The sequence below is a fragment of the Ranitomeya imitator genome, chromosome 5 (assembly GCF_032444005.1).
Source record: "Ranitomeya imitator isolate aRanImi1 chromosome 5, aRanImi1.pri, whole genome shotgun sequence".
Taxonomy (NCBI): Eukaryota; Metazoa; Chordata; class Amphibia; order Anura; family Dendrobatidae; genus Ranitomeya; species Ranitomeya imitator.
The window spans coordinates 189,063,173-189,075,553 of record NC_091286.1 but is presented as its reverse complement, the minus strand read 5'-3'; the positions used below and the strand labels follow the sequence as shown (position 1 = coordinate 189,075,553).

Here is a 12,381-nt window from a genome sequence, read left to right as displayed (position 1 = left end):
AGCTGTCAGTCACATGACCTGTCTATTATGTGTATGTGTGAGCTAATATATACTGCCACGGGGAGGGCTTCCTGTTGGCTGGGGATTTATCAGGCTGCCAATTTATCTTACAAATACTGAGGTAAAAATACTGAGCAAATAACGTGTTAACGAGGTCTAATACAGGAGATCACACAGGTATATACTATATACAGGGGAGATGACACACAGATATATACTATATACAGGAGAGATGACACACAGGTATATACTATATAAAGGAGGAGATGACATACAGGTACATACTATATACAGGAGTAGATGACATACAGGTATATACTATATACAGGAGGAGATGCCACACAGGTATCTACTATATACAGGAGCAGATTACCTACAGGTATATACTATATACAGGAGGAGATGACACACAGATATATCCTATATACAGGGGAGATGACACACAGGTATATACTATATACAGGAAGAGATGACATACAGATATATACTATATATAGAAGGAGATGACATACAGGTATATACTATATATAGGAGGAGATGACATACAGGTATATACTATATATAGGAGATGACATACAGGTATATACTATATATAGGAGGAGATGACATACAGGTATATACTATATACAGGGGAGATGACACACAGCAGGTATATACTATATACAGGGGAGATGACATACAGGTATATACTATATACAGAAGATGACATACAGGTGTATACTATATATAAGGGAGATGACAAACATGTATATACTGAGGTGAAAATGAGAGGTGTGAGGTGAAAATGAAAAGGTGTGAGTGCAAAATGAGAGGAGTGAGGAACAATAGTGGAGTGATCGGAAAATGACAGATGTGAGGTCGAAATGACAAGTGTTAGGCAGGAATGAGAGGAGTGAGGGAGAAAATGAGAGGTGTGAGGGAGAAAATGAGAGATGTGAGGGGGAAAATTAAAGATGTGATTGGGAAAATGAGAGGCGTGATGGGAAAATAAGAGAAGTGACGTGCTATAACTAACCACAGATATTTACTATGCCCAGGCAACGCCGGGCTCTTCAGCTAGTATATATATATATTTTTTTACACATGGATCCCTCGTATAGCCGTATGTCTGTTTTGCAAGCCTGCGAGAAAAACACGCAGTACGGATGCCATACGGATTACATACGGAGGATGCCATGCGCAAAAAACGCTGACACACCCTGCCTACGGAGGAGCTACGGACCACTATTTTGGGGACTTTTCAGCGTATTATGGCCGTAATATACGGACCGTATTTTCATACGCTGAGTGTGACTCCAGCCTAAGAGTGACTGATGGGAGAGAAAGAGACGTGAAGTATGATGAGTGAGACACATATGGAGTGTGATGGGGAGATACACATTAAGGCTGTGTACACACGTTCAGGATTTTTCGCATTTTTTTGCGTTTGTTCGCTATAAAAATGCGACAAAAACAATTTAAAAATGCATACATATGCATCCCATCATTTATAATGCATTCCGCAATTTTTGTGCATATGTTGCGTTTTTTCTGGGGAAAAAACGCATCGCAGTAAAAAAAACGCAACATGTTCTGCGCATGTCGTGTCTCCTCCTTTGATGTGGGCTCCGGCGCTGAGCCCACATCAAAGTCACGACATGTCGGCTGTTTTGTACAGCTGACATGTGCGCGCAATAGCGGCAGGTGAAATCGCAATTCACCCGCCGCTATTAACCTGTTAAATGCCGCTGTCAAATGCTGACAGCGGCATTTAACTACCGCTTCCAGCCGCGCGGCCAGAAATGAGCACATCGTCCACCCCCGTCACATGATCAGGGGTTGGCGATGCGTCAGGATGGTAACCATAGAGGTCCTTGAGACCTCTAGTTACTGATGCCGGCCTGCTGTGAGCGCCACCCTGTGGTCGGCACTCATAGCAAGCCTGTAATTCAGCTACGGAGCAGCAATCTGATGATCGCTGCTATGTAGCTGAGCCGATCGAGTTGTGCCAGCTTCTAGTTTCCCATGGAGGCTATTGAAGCATGGCAAATGTAAAAAAAAATGTTTTTAAAAATATGAAAAAATAAATAAATAAATTAAAGTTTAAATCACCCCCCTTTTGCCCCATCAAAAATAAAACAATAAAAAAATCAAACCTACACATATTTAGTATCGCCGCGTTCAGAATCGCCCGATCTGTCAATAAAAAAAAACATGACTGACGTGTGCCCGCAATAGCGGCGGGTGAAATCGCGATTCAACCGTTCCTCTGTATGTGTTTTCCGTCCGGCGGAAACAGCTGTTTTGACAGATCCTGCAAAAAACGGATGAAACGTGTGGCCATCCGGCGCTAATATAACTCAATGAGAAAATAACGGATCCGGCGAAAAAAAACTGATCTGGCATAAAAAAAAAGGAACTTGTGGAAAAAAAAACGGATCCGGCGGAAAAAAACGGATCAGGCGGGAAAAAAAGGATCCGATGGAAAAAAAACTGATCTGGCAGAAAAAAAAGGAAATTGTGGAAAAAAACGAATAAGGCGGAAAAAAACGGATCGGGCGGGAAAAAAAGGAACTGGCAGATAAAAAAAAGAACTTGTGGAAAAAAATGGATCTGGCGGGAAAAAAACGGATCCGGCAGAAAAAACTGATCTGGCAGAAAAAAAAGGAACTTGTGGAAAAAAAACGGATCCGGCGGAAAAAAACGGATCAGGCGGGAAAAAAAGGATCCGATGGAAAAACACTGATCTGGCAGAAAAAAAAAGGAAATTGTGGAAAAAAACGGATCCGGCGGGAAAAAACGGAACTGGCAGATAAAAAAAAAAGAACTTGTGGAAAAAAACGGATCCGGCGGGAAAAAACGGATCCGGCGGGAAAAAACGGATCAGGCGGGAAAAAAAAGGATCCGATGGAAAAAAAACCTGATCTGGCAGAAAAAAAAGGAAATTGTGGGAAAAAAACGGATCCGGCGGGAAAAAAAAGGATCCGATGGAAAAAAAACCTGATCTGGCAGAAAAAAAAGGAAATTGTGGAAAAAAACAAATCCGGTGGGAAAAAACGGATCCAGCAGGAAAAAACGGATCCGGCGGGAAAAAACGGATCCGGCGGAAAAAAATCGGATCCGGCGGAAAAAAACGGATTCGGTGGAAAAAATGGATCTGGCGGAAAAAAAACGGATTCTGCAAATGTGCTCGCAGGATGCGTTTTTCCCCATAAACTTGTGCAACGGATCCGTCGTGTTTTGGCGGACCGTCGGCACAAAAAAACGTTCAAGTGAACTTTTTTTGTCCAGCACGTCCGCCATTTTCTACCGCGCATGCGCTGCCAAAACTCCGCCCCCTCCTTCCAGACTTCAGAATGGGCAGTGGATGTGTTGAAAAACTGCATCCGCTGCCCACGTCGGGCACAAATTTCACAACGTGCGTCGGTACGTCGGCCCGACGCATAGCGACGGACTCGTACCGACGTAAGTGTGAAAGAGGCTTTTATGAGGGTTGAATTAAAAAAAAACAAAAAAAAAACCGCGTGGGCGCCCGTGCAATTTTCTGCGCCAGAGGGGGAAAGCCGACGGCCGGGGGCCAATATCTGTAGCCTGCTATGAATATCAAACTGCAGTTGTCTGTATAGCCTTTACTGGCTAATAAAATAGGGGGACCCCCCCCCCCCAAAAAAAAATTGCGTGGGGTCCCCCTATATTTTATAGCCAGAAAGGCTACGCAGACAGCTGCAGGCTGATATTCAGCCTAGAGAGGGGCCATGGATATTGCCCCTCCCCCCCCCAACAAATACCAGTCCGCAGCCGCCCCAGAAATGGCGCCAATTCCGGCACTTAGCCCCTCTCTTCCCAATCCCGTGTAGCCGTGGGATATGGGGTAATGAAGGGTTAATGTCACCTTGCTACTGTAAGGTGACATTAAGCCGGGTCATTGTGTTCCTGTAGCCCCTAGAGAGCAGTCGCATTATCTGATGCTGCTGTTCTCCACGGGAGATCGTCGTGGGACACTCGTGGATTTCTGCGGACAGGGAGTATATTGGTTGTTTTTTTTTTTCATATTTCATATTTTTTTTACAGATGACACTGGCTTCGGGGAACAAAATGACAAGTAATGGTGAGTATGAAATCTATGTTTAATGTACTGTATGTCTATACAGGTCCTTCTAAAAAAATTAGCATATAGTGTTAAATTTCATTATTTACCATAATGTAATGATTACAATTAAACTTTCATATATTATAGATTCATTATCCACCAACTGAAATTTGTCAGGTCTTTTATTGTTTTAATACTGATGATTTTGGCATACAACTCCTGATAACCCAAAAAACCTGTCTCAATAAATTAGCATATCAAGAAAAGGTTCTCTAAACGACCTATTACCCTAATCTTCTGAATCAACTAATTAACTCTAAACACATGCAAAAGATACCTGAGGCTTTTATAAACTCCCTGCCTGGTTCATTACTCAAAACCCCCATCATGGGTAAGACTAGCGACCTGACAGATGTCAAGAAGGCCATCATTGACACCCTCAAGCAAGAGGGTAAGACCCAGAAAGAAATTTCTCAACAAATAGGCTGTTCCCAGAGTGCTGTATCAAGGCACCTCAATGGTAAGTCTGTTGGAAGGAAACAATGTGGCAGAAAACGCTGTACAACGAGAAGAGGAGACCGGACCCTGAGGAAGATTGTGGAGAAGTGGAAACATCCAGAGCCACCGTGCACAAGCGTGTGCAGGAAATGGGCTACAGGTGCCGCATTCCCCAGGTAAAGCCACTTTTGAACCATAAACAGCGGCAGAGGCGCCTGACCTGGGCTACAGAGAAGCAGCACTGGACTGTTGCTAAGTGGTCCCAAGTACTTTTTTCTGATGAAAGCAAATTTTGCATGTCATTCGGAAATCAAGGTGCCAGAGTCTGGAGGAAGACTGGGGAGAAGGAAATGCCAAAATGCCTGAAGTCCAGTGTCAAGTACCCACAGTCAGTGATGGTGTGGGGTGCCATGTCAGCTGCTGGTGTTGGTCCACTGTGTTTCATCAAGGGCAGGGTCAATGCAGCTAGCTATCAGGAGATTTTGGAGCACTTCATGCTTCCATCGGCTGAAATGCTTTATGGAGATGAAGATTTCATTTTTCAGCACGACCTGGCACCTGCTCACAGTGCCAAAACCACTGGTAAATGGTTTACTGACCATGGTATTACTGTGCTCAATTGGCCTGCCAACTCTCCTGACCTGAACCCCATAGAGAATCTGTGGGATATTGTGAAGAGAAAGTTGAGAGACGCAAGACCCAACACTCTGGATGAGCTTAAGGCCGCTATTGAAGCATCCTGGGCCTCCATAACATCTCAGCAGTGTCACAGGCTGATTGCCTCCATGCCACGCCGCATTGAAGCAGTCATTTCTGCCAAAGGATTCCCGACCAAGTATTGAGTGCATAACTGAACATTATTATTTGATGTTTTTTTTGTTTGTTATTAAAAAACACTTTTATTTGATTGGATGGGTAAAATATGCTAATTTATTGAGACAGTTTTTTTGGGTTATCAGGAGTTGTATGCCAAAATCATCAGTATTAAAACAATAAAAGACCTGACAAATTTCAGTTGGTGGATAATGAATCTATAATATATGAAAGTTTAATTGTAATCATTACATTATGGTAAATAATGAAATTTAACACTATATGCTAATTTTTTGAGAAGGACCTGTATGTATGTAATGTATGAATGTATTGTATGTAGCATGTATGTAGCATGTATGTAGCATGTATGCAGCATGCATGGAGCATGTATGCAGCATGTATGTAGCATGTATGCAGCATGTATGTAGCATGTATGTAAGGAGTATATATGGAGTATTTTTTTTTTTTTTTCATTCAACACATTAGCCGGATGATGGGACTACCGTATTACTGTCCCATAATTGGCTAATGTGTCAATCACTGTCATTGTAGCAGGCATCGTCCGATGGGACTTGTAGTCCCATCGGACGATGCTTGCATACACGCATAGAGACCCCCCCCCCCATTCCGCACAGACCCCCCCACGCTGCACAGAGACCCCCCCACGCCGCACAGAGACCCCCCCACGCCGCACAGAGACCCCCCCACGCCACACAGAGACCCCCCCACGCCGCACAGAGACCCCCCCACGCCGCTCAGAGACCCCCCACGCCGCACAGAGACCCCCCACGCCGCACAGAGACCCCCCCACGCCGCACAGAGACCCCCCACGCCGCACAGAGACCCCAGGGGGAGAGTGCAGTTTACCGGAGATCACTGGGATTGTGGGGAGGCGGAGACAGAGCAGGAGAAGCACACGGCAGAGTGTGAGAGCAGAGGATGTGTGCCCAGAACCTGCAGTGCCTGGAGTACAGAGGAGCAGTGAGCACTTCTCTCCTGCGATAGAGAGCAAGTGGAGCTCAACAAATAGCACAGGGCTATCATAAAATGGCAGCTAGTCACACCTACAGCAGTGAGTTGTGCAGCCCACAGAGGCGTGCCCAGCTCGCTGCTAATGCTGCTGCAATGTTACAGATAGGGTCATCGCCGGTCTATTATCTCCTATGTCCATGGGGTGCCGTAATCTGACACTGATAGTGACGTGCTACTGCTGCAAAACCAAGATGTCAGCCCCCAGTTCCTTCTTTCTACTCATATATCACACGAAATCTGTTTTACATGCATTCAAATCTGGGTTATAACCGCATGTTATGCTACATTACATTGATTAATTAATGATCTACAAACGCGGTACCTTCTCTTTAACAAACTTGAAGTCCAGCTTTTTTATGTCTCTGTGTCAGCAATGGGGTCATCCTGGGTCTCCAGCCATAACTTTTCATTTCATTCAAATTTTGATGGATAGTTTGCACTGACACTGATGCACTCTGAGCCTTCAGGGCAGCTTGAATCTCTTTGGAACTTGTTTAGTGCTGCTTATGCAGCATCCGGACTATTCTGCGTTGCAACATCTCATCAATTTTTCTCTGCCGTCCACGTCCAGGAAGATTAGCTACAGTGCCAAGGGTTGTAAATATCTTGATAAGTCGTGCACCATAGACAAAGGAACATCAAGAACTCTGGAAATTGAAATCTTGAGATTGTTGATATTGTTCAACAATTTTGGTTCTCAAGTCCTCAGACAGATCTCTTTTCCTCTTTCTGTTCTCCATGCTCAGTGTGGCACACAAAGGCGTACAATGCAAAGATTGAATCAACTTCTCCCATTTTAATCTGGTTTCAGGTGTGATTTTGATCTTGCCCAAACCTGTTACTTGCCACTATTTTGTCTGGCCCATTTTGGGGGTTTTGTGTGAAATTATGTCCAATCTGAGTTTTCTCTCAGTTTTTTGTACTCTTCCAATACACACAAAGGAAATAAACATGTGTATAACAAATCATGAGAAATTACAATAATTTTCTGGAAGAAATGCTTCATTTTCTGGAACATTTTAAAGGGTGCCAGAGCTTTTGGCTATGATTGTATAAGCTTGTTATGGAAAAATATTTTATATCTTGATTATTATTTAGACAATGAAACATACCTATTGTGGCAGAGTCACTGGTGAAGTGATGGAGGGGAGATATGTGTCACTGTGCATGATGGCATCAGTGATGTAAAACCAGAATGGTATCCTCCAGCACACTACGTGTTGGGACGGTTTATGTTATGGGCTGGTTTTGGTGGACCTCCATAGAGCGGGTGGGAGGTAGTCCACTGTATCTCCACATGCAGAGTCCTGACTGGACCTGTGTGATGTCAGGATCATATGAGCAATCACATGATGGAGGAGTCACAAGGTCTGGGCTTAAATGGCTGAAAGCCAGAGCTTTCAGTGTTCAGTGTGAATCTGGAGAGAGAGCACTCCAGAAAAGTGTGTACTAAAACCTGAACTGTGGGCACTGCTGCCTGTAAGAGGGTGGATTCCTGCTAGGAAAAGGACTGTGGTTTTTTCTTTGTTTTGCCCAGAGGGCCGTGTTTACCTTTTCTTAAAGATACAGTATTCGTTACACCTCTGTGTCCAGCTGAGTGAGCCACTCTACCACACTCTATATCTTTAATAATTTTGTATTTTAATATCTTAATATATACTGTATATACTCGAGTATAAGCCGACCCGAGTATAAGCCAAGACCCCTAATTTTGCCACAAAAAACTGGGAAAACTTAATGACTGGAGTATAAGCCTAGGGTGGAAAATGCAGCAGCTACTGGTAAATTTAAAAAATAAAAATAGATACCAATAAAAGTAAAATTAATTGAGACATCAGAAGGTTACGTGTTTTTGAATATCCATATTGACTCAGGAGCCCCATATAATGCTCCATACAGTTCATGATGGCCCCATAAGATGCTCCATATTAATATATGCTCCATAAAATGCTCCATAAAGTTTATGATGGGCCCCATAATAATTATACTCACCTGCTCCTGGCGCGGTCCCTGGCAGCTTCTCACTGACAGGTGATCTTCGACGCCCGCAGCGTCTTCCTGTGTTCAGCGGTCACATCGTACCCCTCATTAAAGTAATGAATATGCGTCCATATTCATTACTTTAATGAGTGGTACCACGTGACCGCTGAACACAAGAAGAAGCTGCAGGCGCCGGAGAAGCAGGAACGTGCAGAGACGCGCCGGGAGCAGGTAAGTATGATTTGACAGCTGCCACTCCCCCTCCCCAGCTGACCCCCTGGGACAATGACTCAAGTATTAGCAGAGAGGTACACTTTCAGCCCCAAAAAATGGGCTGAAAGTCTCGGCTTATACTCGAGTTTATACGGTACTTACCTTGTAATATCTTCACATCCTGTTCTGTCCAGATGTGTCTCAATATGGAAACTGCTGGAACCAGCCTCTTGCGTGGTACCACCAGCGGAACACCGTTGCACCACACACACACACTGTATGAACCACACACACTGTATACACCGTATGCATCACACACACTGTATACGCCGTACGCACCACACACACTGTATACGACGTACGCACCACACACACACACACTGTATTCGCAGCCTCTTGCACGGTACCACCAGCGGAACACCGTCACGCGAACACCGTCACGCGAACACGCTGCCAGGATCAGCTGAGTGATTCACTGACCGCCGCCATCTTTGTACAGGAGGAGCGCACGCGCAGTTTCATTGCGACCACCACTATCTGTCTGCACAAAGATGGCGGCGGTCTGATTTACTGCTCCTGCGCGAATTCCGCACAGGTGCAGTAAATCATTCTGCTGATCTGCTGACGTGTCTATGGGCAGAGGAAGCCGGTCACATTAAAGGGGTTTTCCCTTGAACGAAAGTTCATTTTAAAAATTGTCTGTATCTGACAGTGTACGGAGCATACCACATCTCCTGGGCAGGGAAGGAGGCAAAAGACAATACCGACATTACAGCAGGGGATCACAGAAGATTTATTTTGTCAGGTAAAATATTTCACTGACTGTTTTTAAACAATATTTTACCTCACAAAATGTATCCTCTGTGATCTCCTCCTGTAATGTCAGTATTGTCTTTTGTTTCATCCCCTGCTCAGAAGCTGTGGTATGTTCTGTACACGGTCAGACACAGACAATTTTTAAAGAGAACTTTTGTTTGTGGGAAAATTCCTTTAAAAAGCAAATATCAATGCCAACATGGCTCCTCCTAAAAAGTACGCCAATAATAATGAAAGGAAAGCAGCAAAGGCACAACGTCGAAGACAACAATGGGCAAATGAGACTCTTGAAGAGCAACAGCATAGCTGGGACAAAAACAATGCATATAAGTGTAGGCGTCAAGCACATGAGTCCCCTGATGCAAAAGTCATTAAATTATCACAGGATGCCATTAGGCAACAACAGCCCCGCAAACAGAAATCTGCAGTCTTAACAGCAATACCATGCTTACAAGATGACAAAGCCTGCACCCATCGTGACATTACCGCCCTCCAGATGCGACAGCATCGGGTCTACATCTAGTTAGCTTTGTAAGTGTTATTCATAAAAGCGATAAAACAGGGTGTTAACTCTTTTTATAGAAGTGCCTGTGTCTTAAGCCTTCTTTTCGTTTTTGAAAGTCTAGTTAACTGGACAGAGCAAGCTTCAAGGACTTCTGTGGAATTCATAATAAACTTCTGCAGGAGTAATAATTTATGACTTGTTATTTCCAATTAAAATACTTTCTTTCCCCAATTAAAATAGCTTCTCTATTAGGTAATGTAAAGCAATGCTGACGCCATCCAGTCGCACTGCTGTATCAGACAGTAAGCACGGGCAGGAAGCAGGATGGATCCCTGCAGCTCCGTATGAGGGCAATCTGGCCAGGGGCCCCCTTCCACCTCGGGGCTGGATAAACAGGCCAGATTGCCCTCAGTGTGAGCCGCCCTGCAGGGGCCCCCCTCCACCTCTGGGCCCTGGTGCAGCCGCACCGGCTGCACATGAAGTATGTCTGCCTCTGACTGTCTTATTGGCTGATGAAAGTGAATACCTTTTCTCCAATTGCCCCATGGGGAAAATGCTCATGTCAGTTTATGCTAGAAAACAGGCTTATAAAAGTAAGATGTTTTTACACAATGCATAGTTGCACATAACCATAGCCCACCAGATTATCCATAATTTACACCAGAAAGTGGTGGCAATTATATCAGTTTCTAGTAAGTTTCTGATTCTTCTGCACAGGCGACTAATGTGTTACTCCATGGGCAATTCTTTGTCAGTCTTGATGAACAGGCCCTATTACAGGTAGCTTTTGAAGGGTCCTATGAAGGGGCTGAGTTGCGCTCTACATTGTTGACATGGAGGCAAGGGAAAGCTCTTTGAATACAAACTTACAACCATATACAGAAACAAGCATTCTGGGCATAACAAAAGTGTTTTACCATTGCAGCCAAATGGAATACTACCCAGCAGAAGACAAGTAATCTACAGTGTGCATCGGCTTACTTCAATACTTTGCTAGTGTCCTTACCTTGCTATTTCTTCACGATGTGCAGTCCAGTCACGGATATAATCTTCCTGCTCTTTGGCCTTATGTTTAAATGCGGACACATTTAGTGCTCCAGATGGTGCTGTGACTGTGCTATTTCCATTAATATGTGGCCTCTGCACTTTGATTGCTGGAGAGGCACGTAGCCTCGAGGGTTTAGGAGAATTTCGGTTTGTTCCAAATTCATCTTCAGAAGTAGAAGCGTACTCTGGAGGTAAACGTCTCCAGCGGGTATTGACTGTGAATTTGTAATGATAAAACAAATTATTTAGAATTTACATAAAAATGGACAAAAATAATAAAAAATAGAAAGTAATAGTAAGATAGTGAGATTGTTTTTTTGTGATATATTGTACTTCATGATAGCGGTAACATTTTTTGATACGACGTGTTTATTTGTGAAAATATTGGAAATTTGGAGAAAATTTAGAAAATGTAACAATTTTCAAACTTTTAATTTTTATGCCTGTAAACCAGAGAGTTATGTTACATAAAAAGTTAATAAATAACATTTCCCACATGTCTATTTACATCAATGCAATTTTGGAAACATATTTTTTTGTTAGGAAGCGAGAAGGTAAAAGTTGACTGTAAATTTCTCATTTTTACAATAAAATTTACAAAACAAATTTTTTTTAGGGACCACATCACCTCTGAAGTGATTTTGAGGGCCTATATGACAGAGAGTACCCAAAAGTAACACCATTCTAAATATGTGCACCCCTCAAAGTCCTTACAACCACATTCAAGAAGTTTATTCAGGTAAACAGGTGCTTCACAGGAATTAATGCAAATGGAGAAAATTAACCTCAAAATTTGTTGTGCAATTTCTCCTGAGTACGCAGATACCCCATATGTGGGGCAAAACTACTGTTTGTGTGCGCATGGTTGGGCTTGTGTGTTTATTTACAAACTTACTATGGGGTTAGTCATGGGGGCGTCTTATAGACGCCTCTCCATTACTAATCCGTGGGATTGTTGTCACCTGACAATATAAAGGGGACATCAACCCCCCAACCCTATTACCCCACTTGCCAACGCCACAGGGCAAGTGGGAAGAGCGAAGCTAAGCTCCAGATTTGGTGCATCTTATGGATGTGCCATTTCTGGTGCGGCTCAGGGCTGGTGTTGGTAACCTGAAGGGGAGGGGGGGATACATCTGGCCTCTTACCAGACTAGTAATATCAGCCTTTAGCTATCTGTTTAGTTGTCATATCTGTGCTCTTATGAAGCTCAGCCTGTGGCGGGCTTCAAATAATAAAATAGCTTTTATCTAAATACTGCAATACAAGGGTATTACAGCATATAGAAGAAGCTGTCAAAGGATTGCAGGTTCAAGTATCCCAAGGCGACTAAAAAAATAAGTAAAACATCTTTAAAAAGTTTAAAAACTATACAAATTTGAATCCTCCATTTCATCCCCTTAAAAGT

General features: G+C 43.5%; 1 protein-coding gene across 9 annotated transcripts in view; it reads right to left on the bottom strand.

Annotated features, from left to right (window-relative positions):
• Positions 1–12,381, bottom strand: part of CEP170 (centrosomal protein 170) — a 303,057-nt gene that overhangs the window by 79,644 nt on the left and 211,032 nt on the right. For all 9 annotated transcript variants that reach the window (XM_069769419.1, XM_069769426.1, XM_069769420.1 and 6 more), the window contains exon 12: positions 10,933–11,188. In XM_069769419.1, coding sequence (XP_069625520.1) covers positions 10,933–11,188 — 256 coding nt within the window. The remainder of the gene's footprint in view (positions 1–10,932; positions 11,189–12,381) is intronic.